Source organism: Epinephelus lanceolatus, chromosome 17 (genome assembly GCF_041903045.1).
Source record: "Epinephelus lanceolatus isolate andai-2023 chromosome 17, ASM4190304v1, whole genome shotgun sequence".
NCBI classification, from domain to species: Eukaryota; Metazoa; Chordata; class Actinopteri; order Perciformes; family Serranidae; genus Epinephelus; species Epinephelus lanceolatus.
The window spans coordinates 1,139,985-1,162,566 of NC_135750.1; the positions used below are offsets into that span (position 1 = coordinate 1,139,985).

Here is a 22,582-nt window from a genome sequence, read left to right on the forward strand (position 1 = left end):
TTCAGCCGTCAACGCTGTATCCAGGTCCCTGAACACATCCGTGTTTTTTACAGACAGCAAACTAACCGCAGACACTTTGATGTACCACTGCACTAGGGCCGGGCGATATGGCAAAAAATATTATCATGATAATCTTCCCTGTAATGATTGATATTGATATTTATCACGATATATAACCTGACAATGCTGCGAGTTAAAAAGTATCCTGATAATCTCGTCGTAAAGCTGCGGCAGAGCAGTTTGAGAAAAGTATTTCCTGCCTGGGAGCTCGTACCTGCAGTCTCACGCTTTAATTAATTTCTTGGACCCGTCTGTCTCCACGGAGCTCATGGGCGTCACGTCTTTGATGAGAAAGTACGACACTGCGTCTGTTACATCTCTGCTCCTTTCCCATCACTTCTCATACGGGCTTATGGCGTCAAAAGACGACACTATTGATTGGTGTTTTGGTGCCGCCCCTCTAGCCCCGCCCACAGCAGCAGATGTGCTCGGCCGTTTAACACTTGTTGGTGAACTTACTGCAGATTTCCATGCTCTCAGTGTAGTCGCTGGGACGCCACCTTCTCAGGTGATGGAAAAGGCGTGTTGCGTTTCCTGTCCTGGTTGGCCCCAACTGACGACGTGTTTTACTGACCGCCGCTGTCCGTGTGTCGTCGCCTTTCAATTAGCCAAACCACTTCTAAATTACTGAGGTTGTGTGACCTTTTCATCAACATCCATTTTTGAGGATAACGCGAGCTCTTCTTCAGCTTCATTTCCCCTCTTTTTGTTACGTCCAAGCTACTCTCACTTCCTCCTCACCTCGACTCAAACTTTGCAGTAACAAAATGGGCGTGTACAACGACATGCACATCCCCAACACTGCAGACTGACCGACAGCTGATCAGTCTAGGTCTGTCCATGTCCAGGAAAAATGACTAGAGTTTATCATCGACATACGTTTTATTGTGATCCTTTTTGAGATTGTTTTGTCGCCCGGCCCTACGTACCACCGTACTCCAGTGCACTGTGACATCACAGTTGGGGGCGTGGTCAGTAGAGCAGTGTGTGATTTATTGTTTAATCAGCCTGTATCTTTACGTTAATTTAAAGCATCTCCAGTGTCCTGATACCAGACAGGTCTGACCGGGTCAGCTGACCCTCTGATACCCCCCACCAACACCCAGTAATAAGCTGACCTGCCATCTGTCAGAGCTGCTGCTGATTGGCTGAAGACAGCAATGTCTGAAGACGACACTGGCTGGCAGGCTGCCTGGAAGAAGGGGCGGGGATGTCAGCTGATTGATAGAGAGGAGGAGGAGGAGGAGGAGGAGGAGGAGGAGGAGGAGGAAGAGGAGGAGTCAGAGGAGGAGGAGGAAGAGCAGCTGAGTCGAGTCTGTAAATCCACGATGAGCCGGCTCTGCTGCAGACAACAAGTGTGCGCAGACAGAGAGGGAGGATAAAACCAGGTTACTCTGTAACAGAGGGAGAGAGTGACGGGACGGGAGAGAGCAGAAAAGGAGGTTACCACGGCAACTCCTGGGACGTCGCTGCAGTGGCGGCGAGGACACCAGGACACGCAGGTAAGGTTACAGCTGCTGTGTGTGTGTGTGTGTGTGTGTGTGTGTGTGTGTGCGTGTGTTGGTGCATGTGTCTGCATACGTGTGGTTTTATTAGCGTGTGTGTTGGTGGATTGAGCAGTGCATGCTGGGAGGAGGAGGAGGAGGAGGAGGAGGAGGAGGAATCCTATTAGCAGAGTCCAGGAAAAGTAGGGCTCTAAGTGTGTGCTTATCAGTCTGTCACACACACTTCAGGAAGGTTTCCAGCTTTTTTCTTTGTACATCTGAGGGTCTAAATAAAGTTTTGTTGACGGTTGAATCAGCTGATCTGAAGTCAGTGTGAAGGCTCTCTTCAGGTGTCAGACTCCAGTTATAATCATGTAGATGCAGTGGTGTGGTGGTGGTTGATGTACTGACGGGAAGTTCGTCCACTCTCCTGTATATTCCCGTGGCGTTCTAGCTGACAGGTTTGTAGACTGTAAGCAGCCATTAAAAGAGGAGCGTATAGCGTATACCTGCATATACTCTTCACTACACCTCTGGTTACATGGCTGTAAACTGTAAACAGAGTACAGAGTTCAGCGTCAGATTAAAGTCAGCCGACGTGAGGCTTCTTATTTCATCACTGTTTTAGCTGAACGCCATAAAAACAACAAAATCGGGGCTGAAGCCGTCGCTGATTAACTTCAGGGTTGAGATTAGCAGCAGACACCAGACAGAAGCTGGTAAAATGTGCAAGTGGCTGCTAGATTTGGGAATCCACCAGCTAAAGTGGCAGGTGGACAAAAAGGTTTGATAGCTGTACAGACGTTTCAGTTCGTCAGGACTCTTTGGATCCCTAAAAAGTCTTAAAAGGCATTAATGTAAATCTAAGGCCTCGGGCCCCGATCACACAGGAAGTGTTTCAACAGCTGGAGGCGGCTTTTTGTAACAGTTTTTAATGAGAATGAAGCTTTTTGCTCGCTGTTGTGACGCGCCTCATGTTTCTGCGCTCTAGGCGCCTGGCGTTTTTCCTGGAGTGCTCTGGAGTTGAAAAACCTTTAACTCAGAGCAACAAAAGCACCCACGTCACCTCTTTTTCCCCATTGTCCAATGGGATGATTAGAGAGGCGGGGCTTCTGTGGTGGTCACAACAACATGTTTACAGTTGGTAAACAATGGAGGAGAAACTGGTGGTAGTGGTTGCTGGATACCCAGAGCTATACGGCCTCACAATAGACAGCAGGTTGTCAAACTGCCCCTGAGTCATCCTAAAATCTGCCTGTAAACGTCCATGATGGAGGAGAAGCTCCTGGACCAACTGGTGGTACTCCCCATGATCCAGCCTCTTTTTTAGGGTCTCATGTACCCACACAGATCTCTGTTTATCTGCTGACAGCCTCTCAGTAGTGGCATTCAGTTAAAAATAAAAGGCAGTGCATTTTGTGTTTGCAGCCTGCAAAATGCTTTCTGTGTGATCGGGCCTTAACTGGTATTAAAACTTTCAAAAATACTAAGACATGGGAAGTAGGATTTTTATGTTTTTTAACACTGTATTGTAAAACCTCAAAAAATAACTTCAAAAAAGATGAAAATAATCCACCGAACACCTTTTGCATCAAAATCACCATAAAGTCATGTTTTATGTTACAAGAAATATTTGGGCAAAAAACTGAAGTCAGGTCATGTTCTCCTTTTTCTTAAATTTCCCTCTGAGTGGCATTAAAAAATCTTAAAAAGTCTTAAATCCCACTTGTGCTCAGCTGTAGGAGCCCCCGAAGGGTTGCAGAGATATTCTGGTTTCAAGGTATCATGATATAAAAGTTGACAGTTATCACACCGTGTACATTTGCTTATCTTTGATATTAAAAAAATGCAACTGGAGAGAGAATCTTTCCTGAGTTATTTTCTAAAGGAAGATTTTTTTACACAAACTTTAAATAACAAAATGATTTTAAGTTTCAATTACAGTAATAGAACATTTAACCAACAATGACCCTTTTGTTTTCATTCCTTTAAGGCTCATTATAACTAATAATAATATAAATTCCGTGATACTGTGAAACCGCAGTTACCATACTGTGAAAATCTCTTACCGTTGGAACCCTAAACCCTGGTTATTTTTCAAGCACAAACTCCAACCAGTGTGAGGATTTATTTTTTTAGTGTTAATTTTCACAAATACTGAGACTCAATAACCTCGACGCTAAAATCAAAATGTATCAATGAAGAAAAAAAAAAGTAAAAAAAGACAAAAGTTAAAAATGCATCTATAGTAAAATAAACACAGAATAATGTAACATTTTTTTGAACAAGGTATTTTTACTGATTATTCAATAAGATGCACAAAGCATCAACTAACAAACGTAAAACCAACAAGGACAAAAATCAGCCTCACCCACCAATTAACCCAGAAACAAATGAGGAAAGCCAGACCAGTGAGTGGAAATAAAAGACAAAACAAAAAAAAGAAAATAATAAAAAATATATTTTTTTTAAAATATATATACATAAATATAGAAAAAAAGAAAATGAATATAAAAAAAAAAATAAAAACAATGGAAAGAGGCCGTCAATATAGAGGTCACGTAGGTGATTCCATTGTTTGACCATATATCAAATGCTGCATCTCTTGTAGACGGAGTGAACATTAGGTTTTTTTGCTACTGGTGCGGCAAGCGAAGGGTCCACTAGTTTGAAGTGCCGTCTGAACTGATGAAAAATTTTAGTAGCATACTTTACAACTGGATTTGGTGTGGCGTTGGATAAACATTGTGATAGTGGCAGTTCAGCACATAACATTGATAGGGGATTAAACTGCGTGGATGCTCTCTCCATTATTACGACATCTATTGCACGTCTGTCCGTCCTGGAAGAGGGATCCCTCCTCAGTTGCTCTTCCTGAGGTTTCTACCGTTTTTTTCCCGTTAAAGGGTTTTTTGGGGAGTTGATCAGCTGATCAGCTGTGAGGGTCATAAGAACAGAGGGATGTCGTATGCTGTAAAGCCCTGTGAGGCAAATTATGATTTGTGATATTGGGCTTTATAAATAAAATTGAATTGAAATTGAAATTGAATTATCACCCAGCTATCAGTAACGTCATTTCTTAACCAATATAATGTTGCTCTAATGTTAGCGGAGGTAGGTAGTATAGAAAATTTGGCAGTGACATGCCTCCTGTTTTACAAGGTCTCTGTAATATTCTTCCCTTGATTCTGGATGGTTTCTTGTTCCAAATGAAGGTTGAAATTTGACTATTTAAATTGCTGAAAAAGGATTTTGTAAGAAATATTGGCAAACTCTGAAAAATATAGAGTTTAGGTAAAATAATCATCTTGATTGAGTTAATTCTTCCTCCAAGAGATAGGGCTAACGAGTCCCAACAGTCAAAGTCCTGCTTCATGCATGACAACTTTGTATAGGTCTTTATAGTCACATGTAATCCAAATCTCCAGATATCTAATTTTTTTAGGACTGATTTTAAAAGGAATTGACGAAAGGGAGGTATCTTGGTTTGCAGTCCCAATTGGCATTAATTCGCTTTTCTGAAAACTGACTTTATAGCCACATAATTGACCAAATTCATTAAGCAGATCTTATAAGTATGGAAAACTAGATGACAGATCGGATATATAAAGTAACATGTCGTCAGGAAACAATGACACTTTATGTTCTAGGCCTCCTCGTTTAACCCCTTTGATATCTGCGGACATTCTCAGAGCTATGGCAAGTGGCTCAATTACCATGGCAAACAAAAGATAAAGGACATCCCTGCCTAGTGCTGCGTTGTAACTCAAAAAAGGGCGATATGTTATTATTAGTTACGCACTGCAGTGCCTACGGATGAATTAAGAACCTTAATCCATGATATAAATTTAGGGCCGAAGCCAAACTTTTGCAAAGTATAAAACAGAAAGTCCCAGTTCACCCGATCAAACGCCTTTTCGGCAACTAAGGCGAGAATTACTTCCTGAGTGCCGGCTGAAGAGTGATCATATAGAATATTTATAAATCGCCTGATGTTGAAGAAGGAGTGCCGATCTTTTATGAATCCCGTCTGATCAGGTGAAAGGATTAGTGGCAGGGTCTTCTCCATTCGTAGGGCGAGAACCTTTGTGAGGATTTTTTTTGTACGTATTTTCAAGTGAAATTGGGCGATAGGAGTTACATTCAAGAGGCTCTTTATCTTTTTTCAAAATGAATGAGATGACAGCCTGAGACATGGTAGAGGGAAGGGAGTGGGATAAGAAAGACTCTTCATAAACAGATAGTGGTAGTGGAGAGAGCTGGGTGGAGAATTTTTTGAAAGATTCGGCAGGATATCCATCCGGGCCTGGAGATTTCCTGGTCTGCATACTCCGTATCTCCGAGGTGGTTATCGTCCTTTCCAGTTTAGCCACCATTTCTGGATGGATTGAAGGAACATTCAGTTTCTGTTGGATTAGTAGCTTGATCTGTGGAATACAGTGACTGATCAAATCTGTAGAAGCATGAATTAATTTCTGTATTATGTGTTTGTTACAGACCTTGTTCATCACATATTTCAGGGACAGACTGAGCAGCTGTTCTCTGGCACAGCTGGTGGGCTAGGAGCTTCCCTGCCTTCTCCCCATGCTCATAAAAGTTACACTGTAATTGAAATATCAGATATTCAGCTTGTTGGGTTGCTCAACAATTATATTCTGTTTGTAGAATCAGGCGCTTTTTCAGTGTTACTGGAGAGGGCGTCTGACGATGTGACAAATCTAACTCCAGTATCTGAACTGATATTTTTTTAAGACATTCGTTTTTTTACTCTTCTCTTGTGTGCACGAATTAAATCATTTGGCCTCTTAGATATGCCTTTAGTGTAGGGCTGCACGGTATATGCGGTAGACGGTAGAAATGATATAAATTTGGCCCACGGTAGAGATTTGCGCTCTACCGTCCTATCGTCGATGACGTCATCGCACCTGCCTCAGTGTGAAAATGGCTGCGAGCACAGAGACAGCGGAGCAAGAGGAGCTGGTTCACATCCGTGATTTAGCGTAGGACGTGCAACATGCGTTGCTGGAGAACTTGTGAGTGAGTGAGTTAAGCAGCCTGTCACAGGTTACAGCATGATGATTAGAGGAGAAATGGCAGAGCATAAAGGTCCAGGTGGAAAAAACAACTCAGTCATTTAGGATTTTGCTAAAAGAAGGAAATTACCTTTTGATATAGATCCCAGGGGACATTTTGCACCATAGAGTACTGGGTTTTAATTTTGAGTTTTGAGATCTGCATTCTGCACAATAAATGCTCTAAAAAATACATTATATCTTTGCTTTTGTTGTTGTTGTTGTTTTTTTATCAATTTAGCTTTGCTAAGGGACTACAAAACCCATTCAGAAACACTTCTATTATAACTTTTACACTTAAATTTATACCGCGATATATACCGTTACCGTGAAGGGATTCGATTTATACCGTGATATGAATTTTAGGTCATACCGCCCAGCCCTACTTTAGTGTTTCCCACACTATTGATGGGGACATTCTTGGGGTTTGATTAGTACTCAGAAAAGACTCTATTTCAGATATAATATAAGTCACGAAAGCCTCATTTGAGAGAAGAGCTGGATTTAGCTTCCAAGAACGATAGTTGGACTGTGTTAGGGATACATAATGGAAAAGTCAGTCGGCTTCAAATGTTCAAATGTTGAATTGATTGTGCTGATTTTGAAGTAGAAACCTTCTTAGGAGAGCTGCGGTCTAAAATAGGTGAGAGAACACAATTAATAAGGCGATGTGTTGTCATGTTTGGCAGTTTAGAAAAGAAGTTGCTGAAAAGCATGTGGTCATCCCAGTTGGGTGCGTAGACATGGCCAAGATGACAGGGAAAACGCCCTGAAGAATCAGATTCGACATTTGTTGCCACAAACTGTACTTACTGATCATTGTAGCAGCTCCTCTGGCCTTTGAATGAAAATTGGAGTGAAACGACAGCCGCACCCATCCCCCTGTTAGCAGAAAGTGACCCGAATTAATCAAATGAGTTTCCTGGAGGAAAGCTACAGCAGTTTCAAGAAACTTTGAATGATTGAACAGTTTGCTACGTTTTACAGGGTGATTAAGAGATTTAACATTACAACTCACCAGTTTAACTGGGACACAGCGTTACCGTTAATCATATGAAGCTGGAGAAACTGCGTCACTTGAAAGTCTCCCTACGTGCAGTAATCTTGACAGTGACATATATATACTGTATAAACACAAAATACAAGAAGCTAGCCTGGTATTTTCCCTACGCCTAACCCGTACACAAATGTGTAGACCCCAAAACCTCATGAAAATAAAGTATATCCGCACAACTTGTGCTTACTTGGGTAACCTTATCAGAGCGGCTGTGGCTCAGAGGTAGAGCGGGTCGTCCACCAATCGAAAGATCAGCAGTTTGATCCCCGGCTCCTCCAGTCTGCATGTCGAAGTATCCTTGATCCTTGTATGGTAGCCTCGGCCACCTGTGTTTGAATGTGTGTGAATGGGTGAATGTGACTCGGAGTGTAAAGAGCGCTTTGAGTGGTCGGATGACTAGAAAGGCGCTATCCATTTACCATTTACCTTAAGCTAAGCTAAGCCAAATGTGAGCTCCTGCCCAGCGCACCCCAACTTGATTGCTTTGAACAGCATTATTCAATAATGTTTCCAGCTTATCATTATGTCAGCTCAAATACATACATCACATTTAGCTAACAGCTGAGGAATTTAACGCAACCTCTGGAAACGACACCAGGAGAAGGTTTTGTTAATCTTCTGTGTTTTATACGACAGTAAAGTGAATATCTGTGGCCTGTTGCCATGGAGATGTCACACTGGACATTTCCATAGTTTTCTGATTCTTTACAGTCTCATCAATGAATAGATCAATTTAGACATAAAAACACATGAGTCTGCGGTGAAAACAGTCGTTACCTGCAGCCCTACAATGGAGAGCGGTCGGGTAAAAGCACTTATGGATTTGTGAATGGAGTCCAGAGTCCCACAATGCAACACTGCAGAAATGGAGGAGCTGCTAACATGTCTGGGGACACCACAGTAATCTTGAGTTATATTTAGTCAAATTTAATATTGTCTTATAATTTGGTTTGAACTTGTGACAGTTTGTGTCACAGCTGCATGAAAACACTTCAACAATTGTTTTTTACTCGATTCAAGTTCTGAAGAAATTAAATATTGAACACTTCACAGGACGAAGGAGAAAGAATAAGATCATCTCCCGACCCCTCAGATTTATATTGGGACCCTTTAAAAGAAATCATATTATTAGCATAAGAAGTAATATTCATTTATTAGAGGTTTTATTTTTCTGACAAAATAAGGCGTACTTATTAACAAATAATAGATGATATCTGTGACCAAAATAAGTTGTATTTTGTTGACATTATGAGGCAAATTTATGAACTCTCTAGGTCATGTGTACTAACAAAGTGATATTTGTTGACAAAATAAATTAACACAAAATAGTGATGGGTGGCCGGTTAACAAAATAAGTTGTGTCGTCAATATTTTAAGTCGTATTATCAAATAAGTGATCATTATTATCATTAACAAAAAAGTCAACAACAAAATAAGAAATTTATGAGCAAAATAAATTGTGTTTTGTTGACAAAGATCAGGCATATTTATTAACAATGTAAGTGATATTTGTTGACAAGAGAACTTCATACAGGTGATGAAGGTAAACAGGACAATAACTAGTCTGAGAATAAGCTCAATCAAAACTGAAAATAATTTTCATCATCAGACCAAACAGAAAATCTTTCATTGAGGAAAAAAGCAAAAACAGTTCTTAAGGAAACACTGAGTAACCAAATGTTCAACAATAACTCTAAATAGATAAAAACATTGTCAAGATATTAAATATGCGAACATTTGGTTTCAGAATCAGAATTTTATTTATTGATCCCCAAAGGGAAATTATGACTCGTTACAGTCGCTCTGGTATAAAGAACAGAGAATTATAAGACGTGATAATAAGAGTATGAAATAGAATTGTGTAAATATAAAGCAATGAAATCAAATCAAATGTTCATTAAAATAAAAATGAAATGTGCATTATGCTCCAGTGATTAAGACTAGTACTTAAGATATTAAAAATAAAATATGCATTGTCACTGTGCTGAGTCTGTAAGTGAGATGATTTAACTACAGTATATACAGGGACAGAATAAAACATGAGGAATATGTAGTTACCGTATATTTCCTAATAGTTGCCTGGTGGCAAATAGCCGCCCGCCGGGGGTTTGACCCCATTTTGTGTATTAAACACCGGTCCAATTAAACGCCCGGGCGATTATTTCCTCATTCATTGCCTCATGGCTGTCCCTCCTTGAGGGGCTGTTTGTGCTTTTACGCATGGGTCGGTGGTGAAGTGGTGCACATGACTCGTGCTAAGGACGGACGGATAGCCACGTATCTAAAACAGGTAATACATCTGGCAAATATCCGTGATGGCCTTGACCTGCGTGCGTGAAAGCGCACACAATTCCGTGTCCTCTCACCGCGGATGCTGTGATTTGATGGCCCAGTACTCATTGTAGCCCACTCTTATAAGACCCAATGTTAATAATAATAATAATAATAATAATAATAATAAGTTACTGTGGACCTATATGCCATGCCTTTTAACAAAATTACCAGAAGAGTTCGCTGAAAAGCAGGTAATGTCTGAATTACTCGCGTGCGTCCCCGGTGAAAATCGCTGACATGCATGGGGAATACAGCTTCTACAGGCTCGCCATAGCTTACTGTCAGGACTCAGGGACCAGAATTCAGGATGGCGGACCGTCGGGATGGTGATATTTCGGTGTGGTGGCCTGTAACTGTTGGTTAAATGGCCCGTTCGGTTGGTATTCAGATAACTGGGGCTTTACTGGTATAATGCAATAGCACCACCCAGCGGTGAAACCCGTGTACACGTGTACATGAAAAAAATGACCCACTCTAAATGTTTAGAGATTTTTGTACACGAACTCACCCCTACATTATACAGTATTTTTGCACCAAAAACATACTGGACAGGAACTGTAACCAAATAACGGCCTGGTGCAGGTCGGTGCAAAAGAAAAAAAAAGCCTTGAGCAAATAGCCCCTGGTTCTTTTAAACGCCTGGGGTCAAAATCGATTTTGTGAAATAAACGCCAGGGCTACTATTTGGAAAAATACGGTATGTGCATTGTATGTTGAATTGATACCGACATTCAAGAGGTGAAAAATGTTGCACAGCTGAATTATTACACAGAATATTGTGTCAGTTGAATTGACCTATGGCTAAGCCACGCCCCCTCCACTCACTCGGACAAACGACCGGCGCTATGGCAGGTGTCACAGTACACGGCATTTCACAGGAGACAACTGATGATTTTTGGGGACATAACGATCAGATGTCATTGAGAAGTAAGTGACAATATGTTGCCTCAAACACAATGTTGACTTACCTTAGAACAGATGTAGACATCATTGTTAATCTTATTCACGTTGAGTTGATGTTGTGGTCTAACGTTACCACACAACTTTATCCAAAGGAGACACTTTTCTCGGTTGAGATGTGGTTTAAAGTGTAAAAATACACCTGGTCGCCCAGCCTCTCAGGATACCTTGTGTCAGAGTTGCATGTACCCCATGCACACCGTTTGACCATTTTTAAACTTCAAATCTCAGAAAAAGCTCATAAAACCGAACAAACTGACTTTCTGTAATGCATTTCAATGGACGTCCAGGCAGAGAATGTCCCAGTGTATGCGAATGGTTATACGCACTGTGATTGGCTCATCATCGTCTGAGGGCGGAGCTTAGCCATAGGTCAATTACGACAATATCAAACAAAAACATTAAAATAGAGAGTTTGTAAAAAAAGAAGGTAACCACCAAACTGATCACAATACTAATATTACATGACATGACTTTACTTGTGTTGTTTCCTGCTGTCTCTGTTTGGGTGTTGGGCTCACTCGTCGCTCAGCTTTGTTCGTCTCCATCTGGTTTTCAACTTTATTGTTATTGTTTGTGCCCGACATATAAAGTCACCTGCAGCACTGAGCTAATGACTGAACTACACCTGTGAGCAGCAGAGTGGTAACACTTTCCTCTCGTTTAAGTCACATATACACAAATATTTCAAAAGAATGGGATGTGATGAGTAGGTGGCTGCACCACTGTTTGGTAAAAGCCCAGATATGAAAGATAAATGTAAAGGTTGCAGCTGACAGTCAGTACACTGTGTGCATGACTGATTTTATTCACCTCATATGATCGTTCAGCAGCCCGTCCACCAGAGGGACAGAGTGGCAGCGCAGACACAAACACAGCTGCTGGTGTCCTCCTGAGGCTGCACTGTTTCTCACAATATTGCTTCACTTTAATGGAGCAGACACTGTCACTAACGGGGTAACTGGGACGCCACTGGACGGAGACGCTGACATATTTTCTCTGTGTTGGACAGACGTCCACTTGAGTGTCTGTTGTTTGTCATGAAGCAGAAACTGTGGGCTCCACTTGTGTCTGCAGACGTCTGTCTCAGTGGGACATAAAGAGGACAGAATATTCAGTCTGTCTGGTCCAGACGTTTAAGAAAACATTCAGCCGTTCACTTTGACCTCATTAGTTTTATTTCACTGGCACTAAATTAGTTTTAAAGTGAAACGTGAACTCTGCTCACGAGATGTCATCCTGCTCCATTTTCAAGGTCATCAGATTAAAGTCGACGTTACCGTGACGACGATGAGGACTGATGTCTGAGCAGCAGAGAGGCTAAATTCAATAAACACTGAGTGGCTGTTTAAACGGTCTGAACAGCTCTCCGTTCGGTGTTCTTCTTCTTCTCTGCCGACTGGACCAAACCTCTCACTGTCGTATTCACTCTGCAGCGTCACTGCGTACCTGTGTCAGGTAACAGCTTCTCTGCATATGATGTCATACATCAGCGCACCATCCAGGTGGAGGCAGAGACAACCAGCACTGAGCAAATGTCCATCATCTGTGCTGTTTAAGATCCAATCCATCAAACCAGGAAAAAACAGGAGTTACTTTTGATACCTGAAAATGATAACGTTAAAAAAACTGACAGCGGCAGACGTGGATCAAAAACCTCCGTCTTAAGTCTGGAGCACACAACCCGCTCTCACTCTGAAGTCGTCAAATACCGGCGCTTGGTCAATGACTTAAGGTGTCACACATGGACGCAAAACAGTGTCCTTTCATGTGGACATGATATGTAAGCAGTCGCCAACTCAAGCTCAGGGGACAAAAGTCTGAGTGGGGCTGGTTGAGGAACAAACACCAACTTTCACCTGGGATTTGCTTCCTGTCAGACTGTAAAGCCAAACCCTGTTCTTTCTTCCTAAACGTCACCACGTGTGTGTTGTTGAAGGAAAAAACATCAATTCACAGTGTTGTACTTTTATTTGTTTATTTATTGTAGTGCTTTTATTTTGAAAGAGGCTGTATCAAACTGTACATTTCCTGTGAAAACAGAAGTGTATTTTGAAAACAGACAATGCATGTAACAGGCTGAAGTTGACACGGCGTCCCAGAACGTCAACAACCAACACACCCAGGGTACCTTGGACGTCATATGTGGACGTGGAAAGTCCATGACCAAACTTGCTCTACATACCGACACAGAGATCCTAACTATTTCCCATGATGCCCTGTAGTCAGACAGGTCCAGCTCAGTGTGTGGAGACACCATGTCTGTGTGGACGTCCTGGTGTCCCTCTGGGCTGGGACAGACAGCGAGCTTTGACAGGATGTTGACACTGTTAATGGAGATGATGCTGTTTGATGTAAATAGATTGAAATACAAACCTGAGGTCGTCTTACAGCAGCCGGGTTGAGTTTCAGTGGACTCTGTGTCTCTGCTGATGGACGACCTCAGCAACTGTGTTCACTGTCAACATGCACTTTACTGCAGTGTCCAGTGTGGCAGCTGTTTTAGATGAAATCTTTTTATTTTTAGTCACATTTTAGTCCAGATGTTTTCTGTCTGTGTTTTTCTCTTTAAACTAGTTCACGTCTCATAAATCAGACTCAAGGTGACAGGTTGTATAAAATAATGTGTGTGTCATGTCTCCAGCAGTGTGTGACAGGTTTAAGGGCTGATTTACGAGCACACACTCACTGATCATCATCTGAAAAGCTCAACATCTCTCTATTTATGCTCTCAACAAATAACTAATGTGAGCCAACTAGGATTTGTCCCCAGGTTCATTGTAAACTCTGACTTATCCATGTGACTGTTAAGAAGCAGAAACATAACTTGTTTCTTCATGTGCAACATGTTAGTCTGGAGGTTTAAACTGGTGTCCTCTCACAGAGTTGGTGATTCAAACTAAACTTTCATCTCTGTCAGAGAAAACTGATCTGAGTTCAGACTGTTTACTTACAGCACAGCTACACTCACAGATAACTGAGCCTCCTACCTGCCTGTCAAACACCATCAACCCACAAACCTTCTCCAGTCCGGACTGAGTGGAGTCCTGCGGGGTGAAGCTGTGAAGGCTGCGAGCGGAGCTAGCTGCTAACAGCCACCGCTGCAACTAACAAACTCCACAAATCCATTCAGCAGCTCCACCATCCACAGTCAGACACACACGGCTGATTATTTACTGCTGAATTACAGCTCACAACTCGCACCAACCCAAACATCCTGGTGCAGACTATTTACTGGAGTTTACCAGCCAGTCGCTCATCAGGCATCTGAAGATCATTACAAGCTGTCAGTGTCCGACAGTCCACCACCAACATTTACATCATGTCTCAGCAATGAAAGTGAAACATAGATTTTGATTTGGTTTTATCATCAACATCTATTTTTAGCTCAGCTTGTTTTCTTGATGATAAAAAAGGTTGTTGAAGAAAAAAATTGCGTCATAGATTTGTACAAAATGAAATCATCGTAATTGTTATTATGAAAATCTGTTTTTAGCATGTTATCTTCTTTGTCATGGAAGAAAGGTTGTTGACAAACATTTTTTTGTCACAGTGTTTGTTAATGAAATTAACACAGCTTTACGGCCATCATACAACCAGCGCACTCTTATTAAACAGTTCATATGATATCCTACGAATTTGTGCCCTATGAATGATGTTACGTCCTTAACGTATATTTACGTAAGTAATGTAAAGTTACAGATCTGAACACGTGACTCCGGGGAAAAGTCTGTCTTTTTGTGATCCAACCTGCCTCCTTACAAGCGTTTCCTTGTCTACTGCTGTCAGTGCATTGGTCATGTGATTGCAGACGTGATGATATTAACATGCACCCCTGCTTTATTAATCCCTCGAGTAGAAATTCAGTTTTATATATTTTTTAATATTATCCAAGCAGGAAGCAGTTTTCGTGAGTGTTGTTGGGGATCAAACACGTGCTCTTCAGTTTCTGCAGCAGATTTTTGCTGCTGGAAAAGTTGCAGCTGTTCTGTGTTTGGTCTAATCGTTGATGAATCATGGTCACAGTGATTCACTGGCTGTGATGTAATTTTTATTTATATAACACTTCCTCACTGTGTTCTTTACACTTTCACAGATGATAAAAATCAAACTGGAAAAGGTGAAACTTTCTGAGGATTTAAATGTGCTCAAAAACAAACAGGTAAAGACGTCTTCACATGTTGTTTCTGTGCCTGTGAGACGCTCGGCTGTGTGGGAGCTGCAGTCTGAGTCTCAACACTTCATGAAGATTAATCATGACGTAGTTTGAAGTGAAAGCAGCTGAAGTGTTTCTCTCCAGTGAAGTTTGAGTCCTGAGAGTGAGGTTGAAGCCCTGCAGACAGTTGAGTTGTTGGTTTGTGTTTAATCACTGAAAGCAGTTGAATAGTAACACGTGTCATAGGTTTGGATTTAGTTTGAAAAGTTGCAGCTCCTAATAAAGTTTACTTTTCTTTTTCTTCCTGCGACTCAGTGACCAATGAAATGTTGCCGACTAATGACCTTTCTGGTCGACTAACATTTGGCTCACTAGTATGTACTTCATTAATATTCATACTCACAACAGTGCTGTTGTAACTCCCAGGCTCATACCTCCATCTCCACTTTGTAAAACAAGCTAGCTCGCTAACATCTAACATCCCACACAGTTCCCAACAGAGACGTTCATCTTCCTCTCGAGCTTGTTTGATAATCAATAAATTGTTTACATTGTTAAGCAAATATGTGAAGTGCTTCAGACAGTCGAAGTGTCAGCTGGTGTTTAAACACTGACGGCAGTAAAACTTGCACCAGCACTTAATCCTCATGTGGTGTGAACTGGTTTGCTTTGAGAGGCTCAGTTTGATTTAATGTGGCGACCTTAATATTATAATTGTTTTATGGGGGGTTATTTCTACAATCTGTCTCTATCGTCTCCTCAGCACCCCTGAGTGTGTGAGTGTGTTGGATTTCCTGCAGCCTCTTGTGTTGTCATGTGACTGCAGACTCTTCTCACGATTTAAACCGCTGACCTCCGTCAACAAAAACTGCTGTAGTTTCTCCTGATTCATACTGAGGCTGCAGATTAACCGTAAAACCTGTGATAGATGAGCAGCAACACACAGATTGAGACTGTAGACAGACAACATGCATCAAAAAGCAAACACAGACTTTGACTGTAAGATGATGCAACATCAGACCGCTCCTACGATGGCTGTTCTCACCTGAAAACCTGAAAACTTGAACACCGTCCAAGCTACTTTAACTCATCTATTTATAGACGAATCAAACTCGCATGTGTCACCTGGCGCCTGCTGGTCCACACGTTCCCGCCTCCGTGTTGGAGGACGGCCAAAGATGTGAATGGACATGTAATTACATTTGACCTTATCGGAGGATAAGAACACACAGGTGGTCTTAAAGGACCAGAACAGAAGCCGTTTTGTTCATTTACAGATGGATGATAAATGAAAGTAGAACCCAACCTGGGTTCAGAGCAGCTTCAGTTCTCCATAGATTCTCCAAACCTGCAGAACTGTACAGGAGGGACAAACTCTGAGCTGAAATTCAGTGTAAAAAGTGTGTTTATTACAAACTTGACACGTCTGCAAGTCACTTGTGGTCCATTCAGAATGGACATGTGACCCACCAGTTGGGAACCACTGTCTTCATGTAACCACCTCAGGGACCACTTAAACCTCTTAAAGGACCCCACAACTATTCTTAATGTCTCATAGAACCTACCTAATGACCACGGCATGGTGAAGGACCCCCAGAACATCCTACAGGTCCCCTAGAACCTCAGAAATAACCACTACACTTTCCTAAAGGACCACTAGAACCTCTATGGTGACTATTAGAACAACTTAATGTTCCCCTAAATCTCCTACAAGACCACCGGAACCCCTATAAAGACTGCTGGAGCCTTAAAAATGTCCTAAAGTATTCTAGAACCACCTTAGGGGCCACTGAAACCTCTTAAAGGGCCCCAAGACTTAATGTCTTAATGTCCCATAGAACCTCCTTAATGACTAAGGCATTTTGAAGAGCCCTCTAAGATTATTTTAGATTCTCTAAAAAATGTAGGGGGCGTTGTTGTGAAGGGTTCAGGCTTTATCATTAGTATGTTGTTTATAATGAACACTGCAGCGTCAAGGGAACAACAGCAAGACTTTAGACTGATAGTCTATATTTTGATTTTTATTGCTTAGTGATCATCACTGTGGTGTTTCATTGCTGCACTTTATCTCACTTGGAAACTGAACAGATATAATGAGCATATTTCCTCACGCTTACTTTGCTTTAACACTGCAAACATGGCTGTCTGTAGTGTTTGACTTGCTCTCTGCCTGTGATGAATAACACATGAGGTCTTTGGTTTCTGATTGTAGCAGTGAACCAGTTTGTCTGAGGACACTAGTTGACCTGCATAGAAGATTCACAGAGAACTGTTGGAGTGTTAAGGGTCAAACTTTATCAACAGCCACGAGGTTTATGGCTAATAGGGTGGAAAACCTCATGAGGTCACACTTCAGAACAAAAAAGTAACATTTATTGTTTGTAAATGTTGAAGAGACAATTCTGATTTATTATCAAGAACTGCTGATGATATCTGGAACCAATTTAGTAGAAGACTTTCCTGTTGATGTTCATAGCTAGAGAAAGGCTAATATATAGTTTAACTGTATTTTAGAGGCATTTACTTTGAACCAGTAACTTATTAAAATAAGTTCATTTTCCATGCAAAGCCCTGCATCAGAGCACACAACGCAAACCTGTATGTGTTTGAATGTCTGTTTGAGTGTGTGGTGGAGACTATCCAGCTGAGGGACCTTAGGAATAAGGACTACCTGGACCTGGGTAGGAAGAAGGAGATACTTTTCTGTAACTGCACTTCACTTTCCAAGTGATCTTGTTTCTTTCTGCCATCTGCATTTTGTTTTGTCTTGTTTTTGATTATAGGGGAAGGCTGTGTGTCATGAAAATGGGGTTGTGAGATCTTGAAGAAGGTTTAGACATTCTCTGCTTTTCAGTTGCTTATGAATGTCTGTAGATGATAAACCGCCATAGTAACGTTTGTCTCTGTCTCTGCTTCCTGTTGCAGATTGAAGAGATGATGAGCAAATGGAGGACAGATCTGGGAGTCCAGTTGGACCTCTGACACCCATCAAACAGATTGGCACTTTCCTGGGTACCAGGAGGCTGACAGACCCTTTGCACAAATAGCAAAGGTCCAAAGACAAAGAAAGATCGGGTGTTCGGGTGCCAGCATGTCCCAGGCAGGCAAAGTCCTCCACCTGTACGTTGAGGTGAGGTCGGTCACCGAGGAGGAAGGAAAGGTGCAGGGACGAGGAGATGATGGGACCGCTCACCTGATGCTTCAGTGCCCAGACGTCCTCCCTCACTCCCAGAGAAGCTCCAGCCCCAACCGCAGTCAGAATCCTTCTCCAGTTCCTCAACACCAAAGTGGGGTCGGAAGCCACAGCTTACCCCCATCAAAGTCTTCCTCCAGGCACTCAGTCAGCTTCCAACTCCAAAACCCTGATGCCACAGGATCCCCCACCCAGTTCCAGCGGCAGGATGTATTTCATGACAGTTTCAGTCAATTCCTCCAGGTGCTTGCACCTGGATCGACTGGTCCAGGCCAGCATGACTCATTGGGACGCACCTGCTCCTCTGACATGAATCCCTTCCAGGGAAGAGTGCTTATCTCCCCATCTTCTACATCTTCTGGGACGCTGACTGTTCCCTCCACACCTACCAGCAACCGTAGGTCCTATGAAGGCCCAAGGGTGGAGGGTGAGGAGGGGAAGACATCTGTAGTGACTTTTGGCTACATAGAGAAATCTAATGTTCACAGCATGGGGGGTCGGCGTAGCTCTATGTGCCAAAGTGAGTTGGACAATACTTTTAACAGACTGGAGAGGCAGCAGCTGCCTGGCCACCTCCGAAAGAGGTTGAGTGACCCAGTGTGGTACAATGGGCAGCCAGAGCAGGGCGACCCTTACTCCAGTCACTCATACCCATCTCAGACTCAGTCCCCACAGGGCTCGCCTTACCTGCAGAGGGCTGTGGCAGATGCAGTTGCCAGAGATGCCACCTACAGGGCCTTGGAGGAGTTTGGATCCCCAGAGCTTAGGCGCAGATTTGCTGGCCACAGCCCAGAGAATTGCAGCCCAACCCTACCACGGCACTACCAGTCCCCTCGCTGCCGGTCCTGGGGGGGTTCACCTGTCCTGCCCCGCAATACCCACACCCTGCCATCCAAGGCTCAGCTTCTGGAGATGGACAGGGGAATCTGCCGTAGTTCAGTGAATGGATTACCCAGAAGTCCTGCCTCTGACCACCTGTGTGCCCACATTGGGTACTCCTCCCAGTCACCAGCCCCAATCCTTCGCTCTCATGGCCCACCCCAGAGCCAACAAAGGCCATGGATGGGGGACGAGAGCCCCAAGTTGTCCAGCAAATTTCATCCACCTTTACCAGCAGGGAGACCCACAGACATCCAGCATGAGATTCCAACTAGCATGTTCCCTACCAGCAACCATTCCAGTTCCGGCTACCAAGTTAGTGGGAACCCCCAACACAGTGTTAATAGTAGCTACAGTGCTAACATCACCAACACCAGTCATAATGCTACAGACAGTATACACTTCAGTACTAATGAGAACTTATCCAGCAAGTCTCACTACAAATCGTCACGCTGCAGTAGCAGAGCCAGTGACACAGCCAGCCCCACCAATGGCAGGAGGAGCATCTCCCCATCCCCAAATGCTGAAGTGGCTTCTAGGTTAGCTGCAGAGGCTACCAAACTGTCCACCATTTTTGCCGAAAGGAGGACTCCCTCTCCAACACCTTCTCAAGCTGAGTCACTGCGGTCAGAGAGTCCCAGGATGGGAGGGTCGTTCCTGAGAGAATCCCAACCTTATGCCACTCTTCATGGGCGAAGCTCCCCTGAGCCTGTGCAGGCCGACAGCCAGAACCACAGATGGAAACCAGACAAAGCAATACCTCAGACCAGACCAGGACGTATCTCACCTCTCTTACCCCACAAAGGCCTGTCTTCACCAGCATCTCCAGCCCTGCCAGCCAGGTTGCACCGTGCAGCCGCCTGTCAATCACCAGTCTTGGACCCACGGCATCAACGGGGTTCATCACCCACTAAGGATGTGTCAGCCCTGCACCGCTACCAGCAGCCACAGTACACTGGAGACCACAGATCGCCTGGCATGGAGCGGAAGCAACATGATCACCTCTTTGACAGATCACTTAGGGACAGCCCTGAACTCTCCAGGAGACTTCTCTCCAGCCAGAACACAGAAGCACTGCCTGTGAGCTGGACCTCCAGGCACCAGCAGTGGAGGGAAGCTGGACCAGTCCAGGATGGGGACGAACTCTGTGAAGACAACTACAGACAGTCCACCTCAAGAGTTTACACTCCAAGCAAAGAGGAGTACCACAGGAAGGTCGGAGGAGACAAAATGCTAAAGACATCAGTACAGGAGTACCACACACCGGTTATAAGTGTGTCCAAGGATGAGAGGGAGGAGGTTCAGGATCACAGCGGGGCTGCTGGGATGTCCTCTCAAAGCTCCAGTGGAGTAACAGGCAGCATGGGAGACAGTTCGCAGCTGGACAGAAACGACAGTCTGTCCCCCGAAACCTCGAGCCAGTCCAGCCACGATACGACAGACACCGGCTCGGGGTTACAGGTCGGCTGGGTGGGAGGGTGGTGAGGGTTTGGCTGTACGTTGTGTGTATGTGTCGGGTCTGTGTGGAGGGGGAGGTTCTCTGTCGATGACTTATTGTCACACTTACTTCAATAACAATAAATAACTGAAATCCAAAGTTCTTTTCCAGCAGACGAAGTTTCTGTTTTTTTTATCATCAACATCATCAGAGTATCTAATTAGTATTCAACAACTACATCTCCCATGAGCCTTTGCAGCACTTCTGGGACTAACAGATGTGTTGATTTATGCTAACAAAACATTTTGTCTTCAGCTTCCAGGCGGCTGGATGCATCACTTTGTATTTTTTCTCAACAAAGTAGTGATTGTTATTTTATCAGTATCACTTCTGATTTTAAAGTGATGTTACATGGTTTTTGATGTTGTTTTGAAATATTCCTGCCTCTAGAGGACGACTTCACCTGCAAAATGATCATTTTTATATGAAATACTTTTCATGTGTCATGTTGAATTTGTGAAGGAATTTTTTTCCTCAAATCTCCATGACAGACGAGGACTCCAAAAAGGCTAACATTCTTCATCAGCTGAAGTAAACGAGCTCCATGTTAAACTACAGTACAGGCCAAAAGTTTGGACACACCTTCTCATTCAATGCGTTTTCTTTATTTTCATGACTGTTTACATTGTAGATTCTCACTGAAGGCATCAAAACTATGAATGAACACATGTGGAGTTATGTACTTAACAAAAAAAGGTGAAATAACTGAAAACATGTTTTATATTCTAGTTTCTTCAAAATAGCCACCCTTTGCTCTGATTACTGCTTTGCACACTCTTGGCATTCTCTCCATGAGCTTCAAGAGGTAGTCACCTGAAATGGTTTTCCAACAGTCTTGAAGGAGTTCCCAGAGGTGTTTAGCACTTGTTGGCCCCTTTGCCTTCACTCTGTGGTCCAGCTCACCCCAAACCATCTGGATTGGGTTCAGGTCCGGTGACTGTGGAGGCCAGGTCATCTGCCGCAGCACTCCATCACTCTCCTTCTTGGTCAAATAGCCCTTACACAGCCTGGAGGTGTGTTTGGGGTCATTGTCCTGTTGAAAAATAAATGATCGTCCAACTAAACGCAAACCGGATGGGATGGCATGTCGCTGCAGGATGCTGTGGTAGCCATGCTGGTTCAGTGTGCCTTCAATTTTGAATAAATCCCCAACAGTGTCACCAGCAAAACACCCCCACACCATCACACCTCCTCCTCCATGCTTCACAGTGGGAACCAGGCATGTGGAATCCATCCGTTCACCTTTTCTGCGTCTCACAAAGACACGGCGGTTGCAACCAAAGATCTCAAATTTGGACTCATCAGACCAAAGCACAGATTTCCACTGGTCTAATGTCCATTCCTTGTGTTTCTTGGCCCAAACAAATCTCTTCTGCTTGTTGCCTCTCCTTAGCAGTGGTTTCCTAGCAGCTATTTGACCATGAAGGCCTGATTGGCGCAGTCTCCTCTTAACAGTTGTTCTAGAGATGGGTCTGCTGCTAGAACTCTGTGTGGCATTCATCTGGTCTCTGATCTGAGCTGCTGTTAACTTGCCATTTCTGAGGCTGGTGACTCGGATGAACTTATCCTCAGAAGCAGAGGTGACTCTTGGTCTTCCTTTCCTGGGTCGGTCCTCATGTGTGCCAGTTTGGTTGTAGCGCTTGATGGTTTTTGCGACTCCACTTGGGGACACATTTAAAGTTTTTGCAATTTTCCGGACTGACTGACCTTCATTTCTTAAAGTAATGATGGCCACTGGTTTTTCTTTAGTTAGCTGATTGGTTCTTGCCATAATATGAATTTTAACAGTTGTCCAATAGGGCTGTCGGCTGTGTATTAACCTGACTTCTGCACAACACAACTGATGGTCCCAACCCCATTGATAAAGCAAGAAATTCCACTAATTAACC

The 22,582-nt window shown here is 43.2% G+C and overlaps 1 protein-coding gene across 4 annotated transcripts in view; it reads left to right on the plus strand.

Moving 5' to 3' along the window:
• Positions 1-22,582, plus strand: part of psda (pleckstrin and Sec7 domain containing a) — a 105,056-nt gene that overhangs the window by 9,464 nt on the left and 73,010 nt on the right. Inside the window, exons 1-2 of one of the 4 annotated variants that reach the window (XM_078160863.1) lie at positions 1,346-1,562; positions 18,049-20,656. The exons of 2 other annotated variants lie outside the window; for them this stretch is intronic. In XM_078160863.1, the coding sequence (XP_078016989.1) occupies positions 18,215-20,656 (2,442 nt within the window). In that variant the 5' untranslated portion in view covers positions 1,346-1,562; positions 18,049-18,214. Of the gene's footprint in view, positions 1-1,345; positions 1,563-18,048; positions 20,657-22,582 lie in introns of those variants that run through there. One more of the 4 variants, XM_078160864.1, reaches the window with a different exon arrangement.